The 27,720-nt window shown below is 43.3% G+C and overlaps 1 protein-coding gene across 3 annotated transcripts; it reads right to left on the reverse strand.

Annotated features, from left to right (window-relative positions):
* MIA3 (MIA SH3 domain ER export factor 3) lies at positions 1 to 27,695 on the reverse strand. 3 transcript variants are annotated; one of them, XM_064648131.1, is made up of 29 exons: positions 27,523 to 27,695; positions 26,731 to 26,864; positions 21,466 to 21,552; positions 16,927 to 19,867; positions 15,737 to 16,018; positions 14,023 to 14,090; positions 12,773 to 12,904; positions 11,523 to 11,544; positions 9,389 to 9,477; positions 9,182 to 9,259; positions 8,972 to 9,082; positions 8,025 to 8,096; positions 7,719 to 7,823; positions 6,813 to 6,935; positions 6,582 to 6,699; positions 5,676 to 5,731; positions 5,504 to 5,594; positions 5,253 to 5,391; positions 3,730 to 3,831; positions 3,569 to 3,629; positions 3,440 to 3,475; positions 3,281 to 3,348; positions 2,895 to 2,992; positions 2,648 to 2,779; positions 2,380 to 2,442; positions 2,177 to 2,253; positions 1,962 to 2,033; positions 1,213 to 1,369; positions 1 to 861 (listed from the first exon to the last, which is right to left on the reverse strand). In XM_064648131.1, the coding sequence occupies exons 1-29, from the start codon at positions 27,674 to 27,676 to the stop codon at positions 602 to 604; spliced, it is 5,928 nt and encodes a 1,975-aa protein (XP_064504201.1). In that variant the 5' UTR covers positions 27,677 to 27,695; the 3' UTR covers positions 1 to 601. The 3 variants fall into 3 exon arrangements, with proteins under 3 accessions (XP_064504201.1, XP_064504204.1, XP_064504203.1); XM_064648134.1 differs by lacking the exon at positions 27,523 to 27,695 and adding an exon at positions 27,347 to 27,506; XM_064648133.1 differs by lacking the exon at positions 1,962 to 2,033.
* Between the last annotated feature and the right edge of the window lie 25 nt (positions 27,696 to 27,720).

Genomic DNA, 27,720 nt, shown 5'->3' on the forward strand with positions numbered 1-27,720 from the left:
TTTGGGGTTTAGCAAAAGGAATTTTGCTTTTTATTATAACTTTCCTTTGAATACAGTGTCATTTGTGCTTCTGATCTCCGACCAGACATCTTTTTTAAAAACCCCCAGATCATTAGAGTCCTCGTGAAAATCCTTGGCCTACAGTAACTGCAGCTCAATGATGAGATGGAGAAGGCAGGTTGGATAGCATTTTACTTATAAAATTATTTCCACAGGAAATGATTTGATTTACATTTTTAACGAAATTAGTTCATTCGCCAACTGGTTACAAAGGCTACATAGAATTAAAACTATCCACACAGGTATTTCCTTCTATTGCACTTTTAGAGTAGGTTCAAGTCCACCACAAAAAGGTTCTTGCAGCCCAAGTGGATGGATGAGTTTGTGATCATAAATGCACGTAAGATGTCTGTAGCAACTGGATAAAAATTAATCCTGCAAAAGCTGAGATATACTGAAATGAGACCAATGTCTTCAAACCAAGAGCCGTTCCCTACGATCCCAGCGGCGGGCCGTGCACTGGAGCCAGCTGTGTGGAGCTGCTGTCCCATCAGGGCCCTGTGCTGGGGCTGTGCGTAGTCCTTGGAGCCCGGCAGCCACGTTAGTCTCTGGGTGCCGAGGGAGGCAAGTCTCTGTTGGGAGGAGGTGTATAGTCTCTGGAAGCTTGTGGGGGTAGCCGTGGGCCTGGAGGATAATCCCTGGGGCCAGGAGGGCCTAGGGGTCGAAAAGGAGGGTGCCCACGTGCATAGCCTCTGGGATCTGGGGGAGGCGGGAGTGGGCCAGGAGGCAAATCTCTTATTCCTAAACGTGGACCAGGTAAGAAATCTCTTGCAGCCGGAGGTGGCAAGGGAGCACCACAAACTGGAAGGAAAAGAAATCATGCAGTTAAATGAAATCTTGCTTTAAGCTAGATAGTGAAGCTCCTGACTTGTTCCTCACTTCCTTCATTTTCTAGGGCAGCTCTGGGGTCCATCACATGCAAACTTCACAGCCCATGAATTATATTCTAGGGACTTTAGATGCTGATTCCTTTTCAGACTAAACAAGGAAAAATACCTTCTTAATACCTTGGCATTAAGAAAGCTTGAAAAAACCCACCCAGTCCAAGCTTATTGAGCAAGGCAGCTGGAGCCCATGGAGCACTGGGCAGCGGTGCATTAAGGAAAAGCACACCTAGGTTCTGCAGTCGTGCCCAGAGGGATGCAGCCGTACCTTGGGGCGCAGGGTGAGGCCGAGGCCCGAAGTGCCCACGGAGAGGAGGTGGCGGTGGTCCGTAGCGAACAGGCGGTGGAGGAGGAGGTCCCATCACTGGGGAGGGCATGAGGGGTGTCCCAGGGAAAGGAGATGGGCCTTTGGCACTGGCATTACCCTGTGTGAGATGAGGTCATACCTCAGTGCCTTACTGCATTGGAGAAGCAATGACACTGCTGAACACCACGACCACTCACCCAGAGGCAAAGAGGTGCAAAACCAACATACCCCAAAACATTAACCTGGTAGAAAATAGGGAGTTACTGCACCATCATCTTCCCTTTACCCAGGACACTGCAGGCACTACCCCGGAGTGAGTGGTTAGTGTAACTGTGTGAGAAGATGAGTTTTCTTTAGCTGAAGTTCGATCCCTTTCGAAGTGTCCTCGGTGGACACCCCCTTTGGTAAAGGGCCTGGAACTTTGAATTCCACATGGAATTGTGCTTAAACACCACAGGTAAGTCAGCTGCTTAGGATTATTGCTGTAGTCACTCCAGAGTGTTTGCCCACAGTCCTTAACAAGAAACATCTCATTTCCTCAATTCCACAAAAACCAGAAAGCAACTTCATCATGAGAGAAGCCCTTTGAGGCAGAGGTAGGAGCCCCTGGTTAGTGCAGAGCATTTGTTACTAAGCAGTTCAGAACACCAAGCCTGTTACTCCTCTCCAGCACAGCAGCGTAACACCATGTTCAGCCTCTGGATACTCACTGCAGCTGGTTCACTGGATGAAGGTGAATCGGTAGCTACACTGGGGGCTTCAGACTCTTTGGGAGAGGGTTGCTTTTGGGGGTTTTTTTGACAGCAAATAAGGATAGTGACAGGATACAGACAAGACAGAACATGATACAGTTAAAGAAGCAGCAGAAGTACAGTGCATCATGTAGCAGAAACGCTTCCTGAGGGTTGGGGTTTTCTCAGCTTACCACTCCATCCATTGCTGTGGAAGGGGAGGAGGTTCTTGGCTCACTGCTGATCAGGGATGCTACAGCAGGCCCAATATCTGTAAAGAGAGCCACAAATGCCTGTCTTACTGTGCATAGGGTAAGGAAGGTGGGTTTAAAATTGCCTTTTTGAAGTGAAAGGGTAACTGAATAAGATGCAGTTGGTTGCAGAAAACATAACTTACCAGGAACAGACATCCTTCCAGGTAACTCTGGTGGCCTTCGCAGAGCAGGGGGGCCATCCACCACTGTACATTAAGGGAAACAAGAACCCCAGAGATTCTGATCAACATGGCCTTGAGCTATTTCTATTAACCTCCCCTCCAACCCCTCGTTTATGTATTAATAAAGTAGGTATCAATACTTAACACTACCCCTAGAATCAAGATCTGACCTTAGTGTTCTGTGTTTGTAGCATAAGAGTTGTCACACAAGGGAAGCTTCAGTGCTTACCAAATTCACCCCTTGCGCCTTCCCTTCGAGGAGCAGAAAGGGGCCGAGCAGGAACTTCTACCATCTGTGTGGGGGATGGATTTCCTCCACTCACAGGTGATGGGCCAGAAGAGCCATCTCTGCTTAAGGGACCTATGCCAAAGAATTAAAACCACGTGATTTACTTTTCTGTAATTTAAAATAGCCTTATTTTTTTATGATGTACTGACTCCAAGAACAAAGTCTTGGGAGAACCAGCAGGACTTACCTCGTCGTGGCGGGACTTGGCGATCGGGTCTGCCTGGAGTTGGCTTTACAATTACTGGTCTTTGAAGCATGACGATTTTTTGGTTTACTTCTATTAATCTAATTTTGAAAAATAAAGGTTTCTTGTTACTATTCAAACAATACCTGTGAGTTATATTTATTATAATGCAACAAAGCAAACTCCATTGTAAAACTTTACCACTTTCACCAAGAGATCTTATTTTAACCACCAAAACAGTTTAATAGTGGTTAAAATTAGTCTCTCAAATATGCACTGCACATTCTGAGCAAGCTAAATGAGCACCTGGCACTGCTAGAGCTTCTTCTCTCCCAAGCAACACACAGCACGTTCAAAGAGGAATAAAGAGGGTCTGGTTCCATACTCACTTTTGTCTCAGGTTGGCTGCTTCTCTTTTTTCCTCAGCCAGAGCTCTCTCAGCTGAGCGGGCAATGAGCTGGTAGATAAAATTTTGTCAACTGAATTAATGGCACCAATGTGAAGTCAAATACAAACTGTTTGCATAAGAAAAGGAAGAACATTCTTACCCAATTGTCGTGTGCCTTTTTCTCATGAGCAGCGATCTGAGAAGAAAAGAAGTATTGGTTTTTGTCCAACTACCAGAGCACTGGAATGACGCAGTAAAAGATGACACAATAACCAGCAAGCAAGTTTACCTGATTCTTGTAAGATCTCTCTGTTTTCTGCAGTTCTTCTTCCATATCTTGGATCCTTTGCCTGTACAGAAGGAAAAAGAGGGAAAGGGGAGAGGTTTGAATGAATTTTCCTCAATGGATGAAACAAAAGGAAAGCAATAATCTTCAGAAACTCAAGTTACTTATAAACTTTCACTTCCTCGATGGCCAGCACGGCTTTTTCATCTGCAGCAGACAATTTCTGTTCCTTCTCCTGACGCTCATACTCTTCCTGGGTTAGTTTTCTGCATAAGGGAAAAAAATATATATATAGTCCACCATTCTGCATCTACTACAAATCAAAATCAATGTACTCCCCTGCTAACAGCAGCAACATCAGAATCTGTAAAAATGTGTGAGAACACAGAGAAAAAAAGATTTTTTTTTTTTTAAGAAACAGAAATACTGTCTTTTGAACAGACAAACCCTTTGTGTATAAAACCCTAAAATTAAGCACACAGAGAAAGTTCTGTCAGCATCCAAAGATCTGTCAGGATCTATCGACTGCAGACAGTCCATCTCTTCAGATCCTGTAGTTTTCTTAGCAGTTCTACAGATCATAATCCAGATTTACAAAGGTACAAACACGGAAATACACTGAACTGACATTAACCAAGGGAAATGAAGAAATGGAATGTGTAGTGAAAAGGGGAGAATTTGGGGCCCAGGTGATAAACACATCCAATAGTCATTAACTGTGGAGAAAGAAGATTTTTCTAAGTATTCAACATACCAATTTACTACATGACCAATTATCACAGTCTTTTTCTAACCTCTTACTCTCACAGTTCACTATTTTTTTTTTTATTTTTGACATTTTTCTGAAAGTATTTAAAAGGCCCATAATGTGTTCCTAATTTAGAAGAGCTATCCCACAAAACTGGAACCATGAAACTAGCAGCAAGTTAGCTGTTGCTAACAGCCAGCTCAACATAATCCATTTCCTTGGCTACATGTCAAAGCATTTTTCCAGGAAAAAAAAAAGTGCAAGAAGTTCTTTATTCTAATAAAGAAGTAGTAACAGGCAGTGTGACCTCTTGTAAGTTTTGGAAAGAACAGACATTCTTTACAGAGGTCAAGAGGAAGTTTTCTTGAAAGGTGGGCTACCCTTCACTTCTCCATTGTGTGTTTCCTACATGTGGATCCTGAAGTTGCAAGGTCAGGCAGTTTCACTAGTGAGGTGCTGTATAGCCTCACTTCCTTGGCTTGTTCCAACCTTTTGCTTCCCCCAACCTACACACTCAAACCTTAGAAATTTCAATTGCTTCTCCATCACAATTTCAGCTTTCTGTAGAATTTAGCAGAAAATGTCCCTGAATTCTATTCTCAAATTTTCCCCAGTTGAGATGGTATTACAGACATTTCAGTAAGTAAATAAATGAATAAATAAATGAGGAATGAACATAGATACACAATGGATCCTCACTGCTCACAGTTCATTCACCTCAGTTGCCATCAGCAACTCAGCCTTAATTCAGCCCTTTGAGAATGCAAGAAGCTTACCGGGCTAAAATACCAAGTACCAGCTTCAACTGCACTGAAAGGGCAGTCATCATCTTTCATTCCAACTATAACTTCAAGTTATTTGATCCTTCTGAGCAAAGAGCATTTGGACAGTGGCAATGATATAATATCCTGTGTTGTGGCAGAGTAAGGAAAGGCTTACTTCTGGAGTGCCATCTCCTTCTGCTGGTAGAGTTCACCAAGTATCTCCACTTTCTGCTGAAGAGTTTTGCATTCATTTTCCAGTTGAGTTTTGGCTGACTGGAGCGAAGAGGAGTCATGTTCCAACGTTTTTATTTTCTCTGTTGGAGAAGCGAAGGTAAGTGAGGAAGTTGAAGTTGCAATGAGAGCCATTATGCCACTTACACACTCTGTTTCTTTTTAAACCACAAACAATTCTTTTGCTAAACCTACCTTCCAGCTCATGTCTTGCTGCTACTTCATCATTCAGTTTGGACTGCAGAAGATTTCTGTCTTCTTCAACTATGGACAACATAGTTTTTACCTGAAAAGAGGAGCTGAGTGTTTCTGATCACAGGCATAGCAGTAATGTGACTGCATTTATTAAACATGTTGTGCAACATACCCTGGAGACATCCATCATTTGCTTAATCTGAGTCTTCATCTTCTCACTCTCAGTATCTAAAAGAGAAAATATTTTTTTACTCTGTTTCTTAACCCCAAGTCCTTACACTCTACAGCTGTAAAAAATAACATTCCCTACACTTTAGGATAGGTCTTCTTACACGGTTTAAAAAAACAAACAAAAAAACCAAACCCAAGAGTGTGAGGTGAGGAACAAAGCACAATAGCAAATCCACGACCAACACAACAGAACTATTAGATTTATTCAAAAAGGTGTTCAGAAGATTGCTTCTTGTCACTTCTGGACACCACACTAATATTAATGTGAAAGTAGCATCTATTACTGTGCTGAGTATCTGAAAATCAAACAGTGGAAATTTCCAGCCCACATATACCATAGATAGAAAAAAGTAAAAAAAGGGAAAAAAGAGGATTTCAAAACCAGAGATGTAGCAAACACACGTGCAACATCATAAATGACAAACTGCCTGAATAGTTTTGAAAACATCTATTTTGGTCTTTCAGATTTAAAAAATGTGATTACCTAAATTAGTTATCTTGCTGGAGCCAAGCAGAATGTTCATTAAAAATTCATATTAAAAATAAATGTACCATAACAACAAAGCTGAGATTCTCAGCTTTCAGAGTGCCCTTAATTGCCAACCTTTATACGCAATCTTTACAACTGTGTCATTACACTCATGATTTACCTAAAAGGGCATCTAAAAGCAATTACTGGCCTATTTGACAGCTCTTCCCTTCAGCTAGGGGCTATTATGTGTTTGAGGATCAAAGCTGTCAGCCTGTTAACCCACAGGCAGCTCTATGCATGGATTGTCCTTGTTCCCTCTGTGACATGCTAGGAACACACCACATGTGCTTCAGCCACAGGGCAGGATTACTGTACCTGGCAACTCTCCGTTGGCCAGGTCATCTCCTGGGCTCCACTCACACCCCTTCTCGTCCTTCTTGGCCTCTGGATCCATGTCCAGCTGCTTCAGCTGCATAATGCAGTTAGTTAAAACCTAGTAATGAAATCAAAGGTTCGCTGAGGAAGAACTGCTCTGCATTTTGCAAAGTATGACAAAGTATTTTATGATGCATAATATTCGAGGCAATCTGGTTATAAAGAACCTACTTCAATTTCATTTTCTTTGTAGGCAAGTGTTTCTTCTATGTCCTTCTGAGATTTCTGATACATTTGGATCTGCTCACGGAGCTCAGAATGCCTCTCACTCCAACCTTCAGCTTCTTTTAGCAGCTGTATGAAGCACCAAGGCAAGATGATTACTTGCTTTATTTTTAGTCCAGGGTGTATGTAATTAAAGTCTATTTTACTGCCAGCTCTGCTGATAACTGATCACCACAGGTCACAGATAAAGGGTAAACTTCATAGTTATCAGGCACATTGCTGTTCCATTGGCAGAACTGGATGCTGGGAATATTTCTGCAGTTTATTATTAGGTGACTTTACAGATCTGACATTTTCTCTGCTAATATCCCAACATCAGAATCAAACTGCTCATACACTTTGAAATACAAGGAATTAACTGCAGTCCAGAGGTAACCAAAACTCATCCCTTAAAAGGCCACCTACTTCATACATGGAGAAAGAAAACAAATATTTACAATTATTTGTAAAAGAACTGTCACAACATTTCAGGGTTAAAGGTCCTCCCCACTTAGCTTCACTTCAGAATTGCTTTTTGGCAATTCTTTACCATTACTTCCTTGGGTCCTGATCCCAAGTGGCAATCAGTGACTACCACATCAGCACAGACTTCCTGTGACATTGCTGACCAAAACTGAACCACTGGAACTGGCAAAGCCCTCGTACCAGAGACATGTACAAAGCTCACCTGCACAAAAAGTCTGTGCAGGCAGGCACAAAGCATTTAAATTTTATCGTGATAATAGGAAACATGGAATTCTGCCATGCTAAGAAAATGGACACATGTTGAAGTAATATGCAAAAAAACCTCCAGGAATAAAGCCCTGATATTTCCTTCTAAATACAAGGTTGCCTGGCCTGAGCATAACTTACCTGCTCCTTGCTCTTTTTCAGCCTAGCATTCTCTTCCTGCACATGAAGCAGCTCAGATTTCACCTTTTCTTCACTTAGTTTAGCTTCATTAAGGGCTAACTGCACCTACATGTGAAACAAAAAAGGAGCAAAAAGAGTAAGTCAAACTACAGTAGAGCTACATATAACCTGGTAAAATGGAAAGGAAAAAGGCACATATGCACACACAAACTGGAGCCTGCCAAGACAGCATTTTCTATTACATAGATACGAATTTTCCTGGTACAAGAACTTGTGACTGTTGAGAGGGTGTAAATCATGCTTTACCTCTGAAAGCTCTGCAGAATGCACATTGATAGCCTCCTGCAGTTTCTCCACGGACTTCTGGGTTTCAGAGAGCTATGTAAGAAAAAGATGAGCGGTGACAAAGTATTAGCCAGGTACATGCCTCAGCCCGAGTGATTATTTTCCCTGTATAATCTGGAAGTACGGAAGAAAAGTCAAAACACCAAAGAATTTCCATTTAAAGCAGCCATTAGACTGGCAGCAACACAGTGTTGCCTTATCAATAAAGTAAGGAATAGAAACATTCAGCACATTGGAATCAGCTGCCACCTATGACTCCTCCTGTTTGTGGCAAGGAAGTTCCCCGTACACCTGTGCAGCCTACTATGAAAGGAACACACACTGCTGTCATTAGCAGCAACCTTTGATCAAAAACAAGAGCAAAGAACTTGTTGATACAGAAAAATCAGGCCTTAAAAAGAAGAAAAAAAAAAAAAAGAAAACAAGAACAAGAGGCAGCTTAGAGATCCTCACATTTACTGTAGAGCTAGATGCTTCTCTAAGCACAAGGAAACATCTCTCACAAACCTGAAACCTTCTGTTCTGCTTATACTGTCAAGAAGCTTTCTGGCTCCAGCTAGGAGTATTAGACTAGGCCATGACCTGAATACATTTGTTTGTTTGTGAAAGCACAAAACTGCACAAATCCATCAAGTTATTACAAAAAAAAAAAAAAAAAGCAAACCATCGAAAACCAAAACAAATAACAAAACCAAAACCCCAAATAAAAAACCAAACAAAACCCCAAACCAAACCAAGCAAACAGATTCTCCCGCTAGAGCCTGGGATGAACATGAAATTTCATTTCAGTTCTTTTTGAGGTGGCTCACCTTGCTTGTTCTAATACTATCTAACTCATCAGGTTGGGACCAGCTTTCAGGGCACACCAAGTTAAGAACAATAGAAAACATGAGTGTCGTTGCTCTAACCTTGTTCTGTTTCTTCTCATTCTTTTTTCTCTCTGTTTCAAGCATTGTGTGCAGATTTTTCACTTTGTCATCCAGCTGATGCTTTGCTTCTTCCAGTTCTTTGACAGTGTCCTTAAAAGAAAAAAAAAAAGGGGTAAAAGACCAACCTAAAGCAAACTATTTTAACTGATATTTCTGCTGTCAGTACAGAGTTAACTAACTGTTTCTTACCTTAAGCCCTGCAGTTTCATCGGAGAGAATGTCTTTTTGTTCTTGGGCCACTTTCATGGATTCCTTTGCTTCCTTTATCTAAGCACAGAAACAACCACACAGAACTGAGGAAATTGCCAGCATAATAGAAGATAATACATTAGCTATTGAATTGACTGTGTCACTAAAGCAATAACAGAAGCAAAGGACAAGAACTGAGAAAAATACCTTTTGATCATATTCTGACAACTTTTCTAAGATTTCTGTTTTTTCTTGCAGAAGGTTTTTAATCTTTTCAGCAAGTTGCTTTTCAGTCACTAGGAAGAAAAAGAAAGCTTACAATAACTGTACTTCATATACTAGCAGAAAAAAAAATCAGCTATCATTACTACCACTTTAGGGAATGTCTTCAGGTAATGACTTAAAAGCATAAATCAGGATAGTGCCAATTCCTTGGCAGTCAGCCCTTTCTGCATCTCCAGCTTTCATTTAGAGTTAGATTGAAAACAAGATAGTAAAGCATTGAACACTGACACAAAGCACAAAGCTCTTGCATTCACTTCACAGGAGCTGGTCACAGAATCCAGAGCAGAGTAAGGTGCTGGCTGTGCACAGATGAGGTATGTTCATGGGAAGAACTGGCAAGCAAGGGTCTCAGAGCAGTCTCAGAATGCTGCTCGGACAGTCTGGGAGGTGCAACACCTCCCCCACCAACCTTCTGCTACATTGAAGCTGAATGTTTGGTCAGCAAAGGTAAGAGGATGAAAGCTCTGTTCTGTTCCTACTGGGAACAAAAAGGAGACTGTCGGCTAGGAGACAGCATCAATAAATCTCAAGGAACTGGGATGCTTAGAGCTCAAAAATGCTTTGACCAAGCAAGAGCCTTTAGGCATGCATTTGCTTCTCACCTTGAACAAGTCACCAACCAATCCTCAGGATTCACCAAAACTCATTAACATACTTAAATTATTTTATTGCAAATTAATAAAAAAACCACCCAATTGTAGTTGTTTTTCAAGTCCTAAGCCACCTCTGTCTGTATCTGAATGCTGCAAGTGCCATTTGCCTCACAGCAAATCCTGCAGAACAAGAAGCACTGGATGTTCCAACTGCATCCCACAGGGTGCAATGGTAACTGCTACTCCTCCTTCCCTCCCCTCCCCCACGAGGGCTCCTGGGACATCCCCAGCCTTTCCCACTCTGGGGATAGGACAGGCAGCAAGTGACTGCCAAGGTACGAGACAGCTCTGAGCTGTTTAAGGGGGACAGGAATCCTTTCATTAGCTTGGTCTCACAATTTCACTACTGTCATTAGGAGAGAACAATAGATTTTTTCTTTATGACTCTAAATGTAATCTATCTTTATTTTTGTCACTGTTAGTATTCTATTATTTAGGGTAAAGATTATAATAACATGAGCTTTATCAAGATTAAGGAACATCTATTTGTTCCTAGCTTCACCAGTTTCTGTACAGCATCATACAGGAGAATATTGGGGGGAGTGAAATTAGATCTGTGTTCCTCACTGGTTTAGGGTGGGCTGTGCTGCTAAGTAATTTCTACACCATCAATACCAATGTTTTTCCTGCTCTACAGAAGTCACCTTACAGATCTAAGATGGACTTTTTTCAGCTCATCAATTCTGCATTAACTGTACAGAAGAAAATTGCAGCATAACCACAATGAAACTAGAGAGGAATGAATGGTAAATAGTATGGTTTGTAAGGAAGAGGCAGAGAGTTCCTGTGAAGGCAATTCTTCCATATTTTCAATTTGTATTCAATTATGAATTTCAGCAATCACCCTACTTTTAACCCAATTTTTTTCCCACTCAGTACACTTCAGTTTTAGAAACCTGAAGCTGGAGAAACACTCTTGTAAGAAGCAATGTGCTACCCACAGGAACACCTGCCAATTTAGGTCTACAATTAGAGTGTCTCATTGCAAGTGCCCAGCAGTCAGCTTCAGGATCCCCTCAATCCAAAAAGGCAAGAGGAACTAGCTCCTGCTTTCTGAGAGAAACAGCAAGCAAAAGTAGATCCACTGCTAGTCAGAAAACCAAAACAAACTGCCCCATGACCACCACATCAGTAAACCCATGGTTCATTTATTTTGAACAAGGTGGAGCTGTTCCTTGCCCTTTATTTTGCAGGTGTGATCAAAGCATTATCACAGGCAAAATTTAAATCTTCAGATTTAACTAATCTACTGGCCAAACTTACACTGTAACCTTGGACTTAGCATTCTCTTTGAAAAGGAGCGATGAATATATGAATAATTGGTCCCCTGAAACAATCTAACAATCTTCAAAACTTTTACATGCCCAAGCATCAACTACACTGAAAAGCAGAGAGAAACTTACCTTGATATATTCTACTCTTTACCTACAGAAGAGAGAGAACACAAAAAAAAAAGAAAAAAAGAAAAAAGATTAGTCATAAAAAGTGGTAAGTGAAAAACTTTATTAATTTTCCCTATAGAAAAAAGCCACCACTTATATGCAGATTAAAGCAGCATATGGAAGATACATCTATCACTGCCAACAAGTGTTGAGTAACACTACAAACGAGCTTAGGTTGTTTTCTAATAAAAGCTTCTAGGCTAAACCCCTGTCCCAGAGCCTTAGAAAACGTCTGTTTACTCACTCACTAAAAGGATAGTGGTAACTGCCTATATCCAATTTGAAAGAAAATGAAGCCATTTTGCACTAAACCACAGTCATGAACAAACACAAAACCCCAGTTCTGATCCCCTTTAAAGCAATGTATGTTTATGTGACAGGTGCTTGTTTCAAAATTAACACGGAAAAAGAAGAATTTCAGAAGCTCTTCTATTTACACTGCTCTGTGTTTGAAACGGACCCCGTGTATTCAATACCTCAACCAAGCAAGGAAAAAAACTACCAATATTGTTTACAGATAATATTTAGTTTTAATTCACTTTTGTCAGGCAAATATAAAGTATTCCACAGATTTCTAGAGCATATCATGACTGCACCTGACAGCTGTAAAAGAAATTGGCCTGTTTGATTCTCATCTCAGCTCCCAGGGAGATGCACTGCTATACTTGAGAGCTGGTGATGGTGTTTTTGTTGCACAGAAAATTATCCATGTAAGAAAGGGGACAAACGTAGAGTGAGGAGAACAGTGGGGAAGGAGGTCTCCAGTGAGAATTAATAGCAGGGTTTTAGGTTTCTAAATGCAGTGCCTACAAGCAGCTGGACAACATGAAGGGGGGAGGATTAACTGCTTGTTTTGGAGGTAGTCAGCAACAGGCTCAAGCACGTGGAAGGCTTCTCATTTCAAAGATATGCTGACCCTTTCCTAAAGCTTCTTTATTTACATCATACGCCTCTATTTTACTTTAAAATCGCCTTGTGCTAAGAGATCTTCAATTAACAGCTTAAAGAAAATGCTTCTTAGCTCAAAGAAAATTGCAACTTACTTTAGCTATTCAGCCCAGTGTTTAGTTCACATTAATGCTCTAAACAGAAAAAGTAAAACCATGAAAGACTACATACTGCTTTGAGCCCAGTAATGCTGAAACAGTTCAACCATACAAAGGACCGCTCAGTAAGTGAAACATCAGCAGGCAAGCATGAAGTATACTCACTGAAAGGCAGGTTCTCCAGAAAAAAATAGCAAGCGTGACAATTCCCACTAAGGCAGTCATAATAACAGGCTCCCATGGAAGTCCATGGAAATCAGGCCCAGGACGCATTTCCTCAGGCAGGGTGGCAACCAACTGAAAACCAACAGCATTGACAGCTATGAGCATGTTTTCATTAAATACTCGGGCAAAAGAAACAGTCTGCGAGGTGCTTTTATCTCTCTCATAAAACCAGAGAACCATCTAGAGCTTTCTTGCAGTTTTTGCGCAAACTGAAAACCGAAAATTAAGAAAACCACAGAGCAGCTCGCTGCCTGCATTTCAACGCAAAACTCCAAGTATCAGGAGGGCACCTGGCAGTGACAGTCTGCCGGTGCTCACATTTTGTGTTACACAGCACTTGTAGCTATCTGAGTTGCTTACAAATAAAGCCAAAAGGATGGAAAAAAATATAGAAAAAAAATCCAAACAGTTTTACATCTGGACGTCTGTCACAGTCCAGTGAAAATGGCTCAGACCTCTCCCCAGCTGTCTCCCCGGCCACAGGGTCATACGCAGGTGCCTCCTCCTCTACCTGGAGGCCAGAGAGCACCTGGTGGGGGTGTGAGTGCCTGGTACGCGCTGCAGGGCTGATAGTGACATGACATGGCGCTCAGGGAACACACTGTGCGACCCACGCGGGAACCGCTGCCTTCTCCCTCCCTACCCTCTCTGCAGCCGACAGCGACCAGGGACCAGAAGGAGGGCGCACATCTGCCCCTGCAGAGCCCGGCCCAGGGGAGAGCTCTCCCCGCCACCCCGGGAGGCCCGGCAGGGATCCCGGGCGCCAGCGGCCGCCTCCGCTCCCTCGGGATCGCCCCACGCTGCGGGGCAGGGGCGCGAGACGCCAGCCCCCCCTCACGGAGGGGCGCGGCGGGGTGACCCCCTCAGGGACGCCCCTCGCTCGGGGGACGGTGTCACCGCCCGGGCCGGGCCTGGCCGGCGGGGCCCCTCCGCCGCTCCTCACCGCCCGCCCGCCGCCACCCTCACCTGCAGCAGCCGCCGCCCCGGCGGGAGCTCCGCCGGCCGCCCGCAGCCTCCCGCGGGATCCATGGCGGCCCGGGAGCGCCAGGCACACGTCAGCCCTTCCCTCCTCCCTTTCCCTCCTCCCTCCCTTCCCTCCCCGCTCGCGCACCGCCCGCCCCGCCCCGCCCCCTCGCGGCCGCCCCGCCCCCCCGCCGCGTCACCGCGCGCGCGCCGCCGCCGCCACTCACCCGCCGCAGCAGCTCCCGCGCCGCGCCCAGCGCCGCCCGCCAGGGGGCGCCCGCGGCCCGGCCGGCACCTGAGGGGGGAGGAGAGGGAGGGGCGGCGTCACCTCAGGGAAGGGGCAGCGCCGGGGACGCCCCGCAGCGGCCCCGCGGTCAGGTCGCGGCCCCCGGGGCTCCAAGGCACCGAGGAAAAAGGCGGAAAGTCCTCGGAAAATAACGCTGATAAATCCGCAAGCGGCGTTACAGGGCGGGACGCCGCTGTGCAGCGTCACTTTGCCGAGCTCTGCCTCTGACAGAGCACTCACAGCTCCGCCAGCTGCGAGTCGGCAACAGAGCAGCACACATTCTTCATTTCCTATCCTTACGATTAGTTTCCAGCACTGTCCACAGGATCACAAAATATCCTGAGCTGGAAGGGACTCTCAAGGCTCATAGAGTCCAACCCTTAGCCCTGACAGGGCATCCCCAAGCGTCACTCCGTGTGCCTGAGAGCACTGTCCAAACGCTCCCTGAACTCTCGTGGGTACCCTGTTACTGTGGCATAAGCTTTAAACAATCTTCACACCTCTACCCTGACCTGAATCCTGCCACGAGTCCAGGCCAGCAGATTCCACAGCCACCTGCCTGTTGTTACACCGCAGAACAGCTGCTGTGACCAGCGGCTCGACAGCGTCTGCCCTGTTACTGCGCAGCACTTCTACCAGCCCTCGTAGGAAATCCTGGCAAACATTTAACCTCCCTTAGGAAGGAATGCAAGGTGGTCTGAAACACAGACACTGGACATCTGGACATCTGACTGCTTAACCACGTAAGTTATCCACCAGCCATTTAAAATTCATTAGGTGTCTTTGCATTCAACATAGAGCTTCCCGCACATCTTAGAAGCTGCTCAAAAATACTTCGCTATGGGGATGGTACAGCACCTCAGGAGCGTACAACAGCTAGGCAAGATGTGCCTGAATTCTTTTTCTAAATGCTCAGTGGAGACAGATTTATTAAGCATAATCAGAGGTGAATGCAGAACAGCAAAGCCGAGCTTAGCACCGAGAATAGAGTCAAAGATAGTTTCATGCCAAAACAGAGCTAGGGAAGATGACAGTAATAGGATCCCTTCTTGGCACAATGACGAGTCAGCACAGATCAGCACTCTAGCTCCAGAGGGATAATGCCTCATCCAAAGAGAGACAAACATTGCTCCTACTCCAACACACAGAGACATTACTGAACTGCTTGAGGGTGAAGGTGCACACCATCTTTCCTGGAAAGTAATACAGCCTAGAGACACAGGCTAAAAAGAGTGAGAAGAGAGGGCACATGATTCTATGGGCAGTCCAGTCTACAGCACATGACATAGGGCTGTCAGTCCCTGCAAGGAAGAAACCTGGGCTAATGGTATGCTTCCCGTGATTCCTGCTCTTTATCCACTACCGTCCTGAGACACAGTCCACAAGCCCAAGCACAGAGCTCTAACTATGATACTCACAGGAGCACTTTTCTTATTCCTACATTGAGAAATGACAGAAAAACTGCTGTGCTGAGATAACTTCATGACACAGTACTGCCACTAGAGGGACTGCCATGGATCAGGGAAAGCCATTAGTATTACAACAACGGACAGTAAAAATATTAGTGAAAACCCCTGGTATTTGCCTAAAAATACATTCAACCATGCACCTCTTCAAGAGCAAAAGAACAAAATAACCCAATTCCAAATGGTTACCTGCAGCAATATCTTCCCTGGCACTTTGTTCTGAATCAACCGACCCAAAGGAAGCATCTTCCAGGAGCGATCCTCTTTCACTGTCATAACCTTCTTCAGCTTCCCCATTATTTGAGAAGTTGGCCTCTTCATGCTCAGGTGGAATATTAACAGCCCTCTCTTCCTCCTCAATAGGCTGCTCTGGCCTGTTATCATCAAGCTGCTGAAATTCCTGATTGCCCTCATCGATGGCATTCGGGTTTCTGATGGTAACTCTGCCATATTCAGCCTCTTTTGCACCATCTGTGACAGACAAGGAGACCGGAATTAAGCACTGAGCTAATGTATATTTCTTACCCACAGCTGTCTTTCTTGACACTTTTAAAATATTTCTGCCTGTGTATTGCTTTCAATATATTCTCAATCAACTTTCAGTAACGTCTAATTAAATGTTTCTATGAAATTTATGCAAGATATCAACCACTGACCTTGCAGTGAAACACTGCAAGGTGAAATATTTTCATCACTCATGACCTTGTCACAAATGACATACTTAACATGTACTACTGTAAAAGGAGCCTTGCTAAGAGTGTATCTTAACATCTTACACAGTAATTAGAAAACCCAGCAAGTTTGCAGCAGACTGTATCTCTGGTTCTTCCCCCGTGAAAAGATCTCTTTGTTCAGTATTTCTACCTACATGCTGCTCTTTTACGAATGTGGGAAAAAAATATAATAGAGACACCAGAGATTTTAGGTGCAGGGATTTAGTACCTCAACTTTGCATTAATCACTGGATCTCTCATAATTAGGTGCTAACTAATTCAGGAAAAAAAGACTGTTCTAAACCCTCCAGAAAATTCAGCACATTAGTATATATGAATCTCTGTTTCTTAAGGAGGTACAGACATGTCCTGACTAGCTACTTCTAGCCATATCCATGCATGGATCCCCCTTATCTTACAGAGAACTTGGCCCATAAGAACAGGCATGCTGAGCTCAACATTTCCTCTCAGGACTTGTCCCTGAGCCACTCATCACAACACTGAAAACACGCATGAAAAATAAGCAAAATCCCAGAAGATTTCACAAGGCCTCTTTCAATTCTACTCCCTCACACTCTTCTTAAGGCTTCTCAGGGTTACATAGTGTTGCCTGGGATAGGGTTTTACTTCTGTTTCATCTATTTATTAACTGGTTTGACATCCTACCTTGAAAGTGCAGCTGGTCATCTTCCTGTTCTGGAGCAGATGCAAGTGGGACACTCTCACTAGCAGACGAATATTTACTCCTTAAAGAATATATTAATTCTTGAATGTCATCCATCAGTGCACTCTCCTCATCATACAAATCCATCTCTTTCACCACCTCCTCTTTATTTTCTGCCACTCTGGAATCCAGAACTTTTCCTACAACATCCATAATGTTCGATTCCGAAAACTCAAGTATCTGGTCCAAGGCTTTTTCTACATCTCCGTTATTATGGCTTGCCTTACGAGCAAGCTCCATCTCCACCTTCATGTCATGGAACATGGCTTCTATCCTGACCACGTGTTGGAACCCAAGGTACTTTTGGAGACGCATCACACGCTTCTCATCCAGAAAATCTCTTATTATTGTGAGCCGCTTCACAGACTCACTGAAGTCTGTTACGGTGTCATTCGTGGCTGCTGAGCTGTCAGCAGGGCTGGGGAAATGCGCAGATTGCTGCTGGTCATTTCTTGTATGCTCTAAATTTTGCACCTCTTTTGAGTCTTTTTGTGAAATGCCCTCTGGGAGATGGTCTTTCTTTTGGTCAAAGTCATCGCTGTTTTCTGTGTCAGGAGATTGGAAATTATCTTCTTCCACAGCTGATGGCTCCTCAGTTTCAGAAGACTCATCATCATCTTCCATGACATGTTCCATCTCATCCAATTTAGCATCTTTTCTCATTGGTACATCAACATCTTTGTTCCCAGTCTCACTTGCATTTTGCATGCTGATTGTTCTTTTATCCTCCTTAGAAACTGAGTTTGTGTCCTCTCCTGTTTTGTAAGTAGGATTTGGGGTTCCTGAAACAGCTTCACTAAGTCCTTCCAATTCAGGATTTGTATTTTCAACATTTAGTGTATCACCCTGTACATTTGCAGCCCTTACTTGTGACAGCTTTGCACTTGCTGCATTCTCATCTTCCAGCAGCTCGTCCTCTTCTTGTTTCAGGTCAGGGTCATCTTCAGCATGTGGCTCTTCAGATTGCAATTCTGGTCTTAGAGTTCTTTCTTTAGCTAAATCTGTGCCAAGATTTCTGTCTGAATCTGCATCCTCAGTACGAGCAGTTCCTTGCTGAGTAAGATTCTCTGTATCAGTATTCTGTGTAGTGCTTTTTGATTTTTCTTCTGGGGAACTTCTGTCAATGCTTTCTTCAAATACTGGCATCTTGCCAGGATTTCTTGAAAGTTCTTCATTCGCATCTGCCTCTAAATACTCAGTCTCATTTTCCCATGGCCTATGTTGCTCAACAGCTCCACTATGGCTTGGGTCTCCCTCCCCTGCAGGAGTTTCTTTCATGTTTCTATTTTTTATTGCCGGTTCTTTGTTAGGAGAGGCAGGTTTTTTATTTTCATGATCGGTCTCCCCTCTTTGATTTAAATCTTCCTCATGTCCAAGAAGTTCTTTCTCCACTGCAGGCATTCTGTGCTCCACTTTCACTCTCAAGGGGTCAGTATCTCCTAAGTCACTTTGAGATGCATTTTTTACCTCTTCCACTGGTTTGGCTGGAACATCAACAGAAGGCTTGTTCTCAGCTCTTTCTTTCTCATTTGTTTTGTCCCACGACCTTTTGTGCTTTAAATCACTCTCCAAGACCTCCTCTGAGGTATCACCCTCAAACTTTTTCTCACTTTTCTCTGTTTGAGCAAGCGGCATTCTTTCGGGACTTTCGTTGATACCATCAGCAGATGGTTGTAAAGCATCTTGCTTGTTTTTAACAAATGATTTGGACTCCAGATTATCTTCTGGACTAGGCAAAGAGGGAGAATCAGGCACAGCTGTACTCTTAAGCACTCCAGGATGTGACTCTCCTCCATCAGTGAGCTGCTCTTCAAACTGTTCAGTTTTGTTTGTTTGTTCTTTTGAACTCAGATCACCAGAACCTACAGGTTCCTTTCTAAGGAGTTCTTTGGAGAGATCCTCAGGCTGAGTTTTTGCTGGTGCTTCTCTTTTACTAATTAGCACCACGTCATCCTGTTTCTCTTTTGTCTGTTTAGATTCGGACCTGTCCACACTTCCACTGTCACCTGACCTCTTGCTCCTACTGAAGGCATCCTCAAGAATTAATGCATCTGAATTGGGTTTCTCCTCATTTTCTCTTTGGTTATTTAGCTTTGTAGCACCCTTTGCATCTTCATCAGGTTCATGGTTTTGTGACTCAACGTCATCGTTTCCATCATCTTCTAAATCCTCTGGGGATGTAATTTCATCCTCTGCCATAAAAGACAGCAAAGGGATTTCTGCAGACTGATCTTCAAAGTCTGGCTCCTCCTCTGCATCAGCAGGATTAATGCTCAAATCATCATTTAAATCATCTTCCAGTGACGTAACAAGGCGAGTCACTTCATCATCTGATACAACAGCATCAGCAGTTGAGCCAAATTTTGTTTTCAAGTTCACAGAGAGCTCTCTGTTTAAAAGTGTGTAGGCATTGACTTCTTCATTCTCTTGGTCGAGTTGACTTGTTTCACCCTGAGGAATACTAGTGTTTTTGGTATTTTCACTTTCTAGCCCTTTTAATTTCCCATGTAGCATGCCTTTCAAGTGCTCATGTGCAATTTGATCTCCCTGAGAGTTTTCTTTGTGACTATTGGCACTGGAGTCTCCCCCAGTATTTTCAGTTCCTTCTGTAAGAGAACTATCTACTTCGTGTGTCAAGACAAGGTTTTCCTTGTCTTCTTCAGCGCTTCGCTCGCCTGTCTCCAAAGCACCAGGGGACATTACTCTACCAGCCTGTTCAGTCTCCTTATCCCTCTCTGTTCCTTCAGCTGGTTTTGTCCCTGGATCACTCGATTCAGCTTCCCCTTCATTTGCTATCATCTCTTGCAATGACTTTAAAAGCTCATCCACATTATAATTATCAAAGTCATCCCTTCCGCCATCAAAGCAAACAAAGTCTGTTTCCTGAAATGAAAAACAATATGTAGTCAAAAATTATTATTTTCTTTATTACAGTGATGACACCAAATCCATTTTCCTAGTTAGAGAGAGATGCAGCAGCAAAGTAACTTATGTTAATCATGCAGAATTAACCTCTTGCGTCCTTAACCAAAGTTCTGAAATCGGTGGAGGTTTCACCCAAGGACTCATAAAAGCCTAAACAAAAAGTGTTTGGCTTTGCCCTTCCAGAGACCTCCTAGCAAGGAACAAAGTGGAAGTCAGCAACAGAGTTGACAGTATTACACTTTACTCGTCATCATATATCCTGAATCTAAAACGAGTCTATTGCTGAATGCCAGTGAAGAGAACAAATGTTGCTAAGCTTGTTTGTCACAATCTCTTTTAGCTGATCTCTCCTTAAATGACCAAGTCCTCCAAGTTGAAGCTCCCTGTCACACAATTTCTGAAAAATAAATAGAAGCAGTGCAAGACACTGAACATGATTGCATAGAATGGTTTGGATTGGAAGGGACCTTAAAGATAATTTAGTTCCAATTCTCCTACGATGGGCAGGGACAACTTCCTCTAGACCAGGTTGCTCAAAGTCCCATCCAACCTGGCCTTGAACACTTTCAGGGATGGGGCATCCATGACTCCTCTGGGCAACCTGTGCCACTGCCTCACCACCCTCACAGTAATTTCTTCCTAATATCTAATCTAAACCTACTTTCAGTTTGAAGCCATTCCCTCTTCTCCTGTCATTACATGCTCTTATGAATGGTCTCTCTCCAACTTTCTTGTGGGCTCCCTTCAGATACTGGAAGGCCAAAGTTAGGTCACCCCAAAGCCTTCTTTTTTCCAGGCTGAACAAACCCAGTTCTCTCAGCCTTTCCTCATAAAAGAGGTGCTCCATCTCTCTAATGATCTTAGTGGCCACCTCTGGACTCACTTCAACAGGTCAGTGTCCTTCCTGTGCTGGGGACCCCAGAGCTGGATGCAGGTGTGGTCTCACCAGAGTGGAGCAGAGGGGCAGAATCACCTCCCTTGACCTGCTGGCCAAACCGCTTTGGATTCAGCCCAGGATATGACCGGCTTTCTGTCTAACGCTGCAGCCTCAGAGGCCTTAACTCACACAACTGTGGAGTTACCAGCTATTAGTGCATGAAACCCATTCATGCGTGAAAGGGCTGAAGGACCAATTCTAGAATCAAAGGGCTAAGTGTATCAGGTCCTCTTTGTTTCTGACAGTACTTTAAACTTCAAAAGTTTGGGAAAAGAAACCGTTCTGAACACATACCAAAGAGCCTATGCTCAAGCCAGCTAGTGGCACTTCTAGAGTTCAATCCAAGCAGATTCCATTAGAAGAAAACCATAACATTCAAGGAAAGAAAGATCAATGCCCACATTTTGGGCTGATCCTTTCACACTCGTCCACATACATAGCTGCACAAACATCCACCCCCAACATATATGTGCACCCTTGCATATATGTAGCTGCTTACTAACAAAAAGTTACTAAGAATCACAATATTCCCATTCTCCTCCTCAGGGATTTTACTGAGTGCTGAGGTTAGGAAACAGTAAGAAGCCCAATTGAAAAAAAAAAAAAAAAGAATACTTACATCTGTTGGCAATTCTAGCTCCTCATTGGAATAATTATGATTTATTTCAAGTAAATCCTTTGGAAAATATCCAAAATCACTTCCAACCTGTCACAAAACAAAAACATAAGCAAACAAAAAGCCGTAGAGAAGCTTTAGAAATCATGCAACTATGTCAAAAATCCTAATTGCAGACACCAGTAACAAATATGTCAAACTGACTCCCAAGTATTCTAAATTACGTTTAACACAGTGAATGAAAGACCAGTGACACCTTACTTATAGTTTTCACTGAGGTTTTATACTGCATTTCACAACAGCCTTGTGAAGCTGGTAGGTTTTTACTGTTCATGTTTTGAAGCCTGACATATAACAAATTATTAGGAGAGCTGGGAAGGAAGCCCACGCATTCTGGCTCATGTACTTTAGCTGCTATTGTGTGCTCTCAGGGGCACCACACATGCCTCGAGGATTTTCTCAAGCAGCAAGCAGAAGAGGATCTTCGACTAATAAGATTTACATCCATGCACAATATTATAGCCCAGAGTGTGCTCACTTTGTAACTTACAGGAAAAAAATAAATTCTTAAAGCGGATTGTAGGAAAATGCAAAATTGTACCTGAAGTACTAATCATTTTAAAACCTGTGTGGAAAATATACCCTCCTCTGCAAATGCACTGTTGCTCTTCGTTGCCTAACACAAGCAAAAATCAATCACAAATGGCTATTTTCAAGCAAGTCAACATGTTAAGCCAAGGCAAACAGTGGAAGACAAGAATCTCTCTTATCAATCACCAGATAATATCTACACAGTAACACTGTCACTTGAGAGTTCTGACAACAGCTGTCAAGAAGCTGATATTAATAGCATGCTATCACTACACAGATTAGATAATTCAGGTAATTAGACACACCTAAAAAGGTACAGAGTTCCTGGATGACCAAAATATCTGGGGGGAAAAATAATGTTGGTCATTTCCTCAATCATTTGTTATAGGAGGAAAATGACAACTGCCCATTTTCTTGAAGAGTTTTTTTGGGAAGAGCACTCAGCTAAAGATCAAATTAAAGAAGAAACCAGTTATGTCAAAACAATTAGGGATACAGAGACATATGTATTGTTACACTGATTGCACTGAAACAGGTTAACCTGAGTTGAAGTTTTCTGGATTTACAACAGCATAGAAAAAAAGAAAGGGAATTAGTATCTAGTAAATAATAGATACTAATAATTTTGGTGGTGTTTGTTTCAATATGCAAAGTAAGCCCTGATGACTTCCTTTTTTTACTATTTCTCATTCAAATCTTGCCTTCCATAGTTGATATCTCTGAAGTTAGTTACAAATATATTTAAAAAACCAAACTGTTCGCTCCCCACCTTTTGCAAACACATATACTCTCTTACAGAAAATAGATAATGAATACAGGTTTATTATTGGGAATTACCAGGAATGAGAAATTAATTTTGCCAAATCAAATCAAAAGCTCATCCTTGCATGGCATGCTACGGTTTTACTCTAAATAGGGTTGTTTTTCTCTCCAAACTTCTACTCTAGTTTTAAACAATCCTTCTGAAAACAAAAGCTGAAGCTTCAAAGTAGTCTTCTTACTAATCTCTTTCACTCCAATTATAATCAGGCATCACAACTTGAAACTCATTTATTATAATCCAAGCTGCTGACCATACAAGTCCTCTGCAGTGACCCAGTTTGCCACTTCTGTGGTTTATGAGCCATATGGGATCTGCTTGCCCAAAATTTCATCTCCTTCTCTCCCTACAAGTCCTCTCTTGTAAAGGAAAAAAATGCCTCATTGTGCAAATAAAGGAAACATTCTTCATTCTCTACAGACATGAGAGAGGAAAGGCATTGTGAATGCCAAGTAAATAAGGGAGAAAAAAGTGCATCTTTCATTTCCACTCTCTTTCCAGCTGAAGTGTTGTGCATGGACAAAGCACGTAGCTGTGTGTGCAGCATCTGTCCCCACCAGTGCCCACGTGTGACAGGCAGCTGCAGCAGATTCACTGACCAAGAAGCCAGACCCTCACACCACCTACCAGAAAATAGACAGCTGGGAAAAAAGAGGTTCACATGTTTTTAGTCTTAAAGCCCACATCCCTAAAGCACAGGCACCTAAAACTGCAGAACATTATTGGGCAAAGATGAGCTCGTTCGTTCTGCCCTTGCTGAATGCTGGCATTTTTAAGAAAACACAGAATTTCCCTGATCCTCTGGGTCTTCCAGACATACTCTGTCTTCCTCTCTTACCTTAAATGTACCCCTCCTGTCTTTCTTTTTACTAACTTATGTACAAGATTTGAAAACAAACAAACAAACAAGCAAGCAAAAGAAAAAAACAACCCAAAAAGCAACCACCCAAAAAGCCACAGTCTGCAAACAAGTCCATTTCTTGTAATGTTAGGCCAGAAATAGTTTTCTCAACCTTGAATCATAGGCATAAAGTTCATCTCTTTGCCGTAAGATAAAACAACAATCTTAAAGTGTATTTGACAAAAAGGTTTTCTTAAAAAGCAGCAGTTTTTACTTGGAATTACCTGAATTACTTTGGGAGTTCTGGACCCTGCTGAAGTGAGGGCAGAGTGCAGGGGAAATGCAGAGGAGGAGAGTCTACATAACAACTTGATGGAGTAAGCAACACAAGGTTGATGCTGAAGAGGAAACTGATGTATTCATGAAATTCACAACGTAAAATGACCATTAAATAGTGGTCATAGAATATTTTCCAAGCTTTTGGGTTTGCTTTATTACTGAGGTTTAGATAGCTCTGCTAAAAACTGCATGCTATATAATGTATAGAATATACAACTGGGTTGCAGAATTTTTTCACATGCAAAATACCCAATGAGCATAGTGTGTGCTCTGTAAGCAATAAAGTATACAAGACTGGGATCATAAAATAAGGGACCTATTTTATCAAAATACAACATGTCTGCTGGCACAGGGCAAAAAAAAAAAAATAATCAACAATGGCTTGAAAAGGGTGGAGTGAATTAGGAAAGCAAAGGCAAATAAAGCCCAGACCTAACTGCTATAGATTTTTCAGACTTGGTGAAAGGCTCCTTTTCTTATCAGATCATCTCTCTTCAGGTCAGAAATACTGTTGTATTTCTCATGGCTCCTCCAAATCGATTTCAGGATCAGAATCTGTATTTACAACTTGTTTCAAATAAGGTTGCATTAGTTGAAGCTTCTCATACACACATTCTCCTAACCTCTGCCCACACCTGAAGATCAGAATCCCAGTTATCCCTTGATTTCAAAGTTTCTATTAGCCCCTAACAAATCCTTTCCCCCTAAAACTTTGGGGAATGGAAAAAGGCGGTAGGGCAGATGTGTGGGATCAAGTGATGCCCACAAAGCCCACATGAAGTGATGCAATGTGGGCAAAATGTAAAGGGCTGTGGCAGAAGGTAACATGCCTTCCACTGGAATTCGTTCGATGGCAGATCTCACTGGGTAGCCTGTTTTTAATTAGCAAGGAGCAGCTTCCCCCTAGCTCCGAGACTGCACACAGCAGGCACGGCTGGTCTGCATAAATCAAGCTGCCCAGCCAAACCTGGCATGGGAAATCAAGCTGCTCAGCCAAATCTGGCACGGGAAGTCACACTGCAGGAGAGAGACCCCAGTGCTATCTGTGAGCCAGGGACAGGAGCAGACTCAACATGCAAGGGCAGGCACCTCTGACCCTGCTGCAGCACCTCCACGCCGAGTGTTGCAGTGGTACAATTAATGCAGCAGCCGTCAGTCAAACTGGGCGAAAAAGAAATAATGGTTACAGCCACCAAGCAAAAGAAATCAGTCTGTCAGCACAGCTGTAAAAGGAACATTGAAAATAGTGTAACACAATTGAAAAATGACAAAAAATAAAATGGAGCTTTGAAATTCTTTCAGACCTGCCAACTTCAGCTTTTACTTGTTAAACTCAAAGCAAACATCCTTTTAACTTGGAGACACACCTAACTGTTGCATGAGCTTCCTATCAGCGAATAATGCAACTGAATATTAACTCAGCAATTACCTCAACCTGCTGCCTGATCTTGCAGCCCGCATTACACCTCATAAGAAGATGCAAAATTGGCCCCACGCTGCTACTCCGTGTCTCAAGACCCAGTAGCCCTGGAAACCTGTACCAGCTAATTAACCAGATTATTTATGGTACAGTACCCGTCAGGAGGGAATTACCAGCACGATACAATTATAAACTCGTCTTTAACCACGTGCTACAGTTTTTCTGCTCTCTTCTGTATCGTTCTAATTGGATTCAGCTCTTACTGAGAGCTTGGCTGTCCACGCCCAGCCTGAAGTGGTTACAGAAAGTGATACATCCTGAGTTTCACTAAACCACTAGTCCCACAGTCAACACGCAGGTGTGATTTCGAGCACCTTGGACCACTTGCCCAATTTTCTATCCCTTGGGAAGACCAGAGTAAGAAAGGAGGTTGAAGTAAACAATCTGGACACAAAAAAGGTTATAGGGTAAACACGGGGAGAAAGCAACAGGGACTAGGTTTAAGCAACCTCCAGATTGCCAGCATTTTCAAGGGAAGCCCACAAAAACTGCTCTTCCTCTGGGGTATCTCAGTTCTGTTTCTGTCAGGCAAATAACGTGCTTATGAAAGTCAAGAGGAGTTTTCTATGAAAAAACTGCAAGTATGGGGATGTTCTTTTTCCGTTAGCAGAAGCTTCTCAGATTGCCCAAAGACGCTGACTCAGGCAAGGCCACTACTCTCCAAGCTGCTACAGCGCGGCTGAGAGAGAGAGAGACCTTTTAAAAAAATCAAATTTACCTTAATCCTTTTTAGTTTTGCTGCTTTTTTCCCTCCAACTGCAGACGAATATTAGGAAGAGAAAAGCAATTAAAAGATGTACATGGAGCGATCTTTAGCAGGATTACAAAGAGCAGGATGAGACCACGTTCTGGGAAAACACAACCAGAGGCTTAAGCCACCCAAAGTGGGAAGGGTGGCTCAGCTTCCAGACAGGCCCAGGGCCACGACTTACAGTGCTGCAATGGGAGGTTTCCAACACAAAGGCAGTTTTCTAACAGTTTTTAGCACACATTAGGGTTGCCCATTTTTCACAACACTTAGGTTTGATCAAACCTCATCCCATTTCCCACTGGTCTCAAGAAAAAATGGCATTCGTTATGTTATTTAGTCATATTCAAAACTCTAAGCATTCTCTTAAAAAGCAAAAGGAAGAAAAATAGACTGCCAATAGAAAGCACCAAGAAGAGCGAGAAGAAGAAATGCTTTACAGTACTTACACTTCCAGCCCAAAGCTCTGTTGATTTTCCTACTAGTTTGTAATACACGTACACCGCTTCTCCCTTCTTAAAATTTACGAAGCGACAATCTGGACCTTTAAAATCCCGCATTGCCTTCCCTCGGCACATTAACACTGTCCAAAGAAAACAAAGAGAAGAGTACTACTTAAAAAAAATAACAATAGTAATAATACACCCGTTTCGTTAAGAGGGACTTTGCCAACTGGCAGTAAACAAGACCTCTCCGCAAGCACCGCTTTCCTATTTTTCCAGATTGAGTCAAGAGATAACTTAAGTGAAAGTATAGCTAAAATAAGAGATTAAGTTAGTTATAGAAAATATAACTAAATAGTTATATTTAGTTATAAAAAATAAAAAAGCAAGTATTCTGATCAAGACAAGCGTTTGACAAAGCATTGGAGAATTACATTTCTGAGGTGCACTATGAAGCTAATTATTAATGTTAAATTAGAAAGATGACATCCACGTCCCAGCGAATCAAGTCCTGAAATTATCCCACGCACAGAGAACACCCAGAGAGCGGGTTTACCACGACAGGGCTTTGCAAGAGACAAAAAAAAAACCAAAAAAAAAACAACCACGGAGCTGCGGGGACCTGAAAACTTGGCCAAGGGGAGCGGAACGGCGCGCGTGGGCGCCGCGTTCCCGTTTTCCCGATTCTCCCCAGTTTCCGTTCCAAAGCCAGGAGGGAGCGGGGGGAAGGGGGCTTTGGGAAGCGCCTCCGGGAGGCATCGTCGCCCACCACCACCTTCCCCCGCCGCCCCCACTCACTGCTGCACTCGGGGTCGGCGCAGCGCTTGCGCTCGGCGAAGCGGCGGCCCAGGTCGGGCGCGGCGGCGGCGGCGGAGCAGCGCAGGGGCGGCGGGGGCAGCAGCAGCAGCAGGGCGAGCAGCAGCCGGGGGTCCGGCGGCGGGGCTGCGGCCATGTCGGCAGGCGCCGGCAGGGAAGGAGGGACGGAGGAGGGAGGGA

This window comes from Pseudopipra pipra, chromosome 3, assembly GCF_036250125.1.
Source record: "Pseudopipra pipra isolate bDixPip1 chromosome 3, bDixPip1.hap1, whole genome shotgun sequence".
Classification (NCBI taxonomy): Eukaryota; Metazoa; Chordata; class Aves; order Passeriformes; family Pipridae; genus Pseudopipra; species Pseudopipra pipra.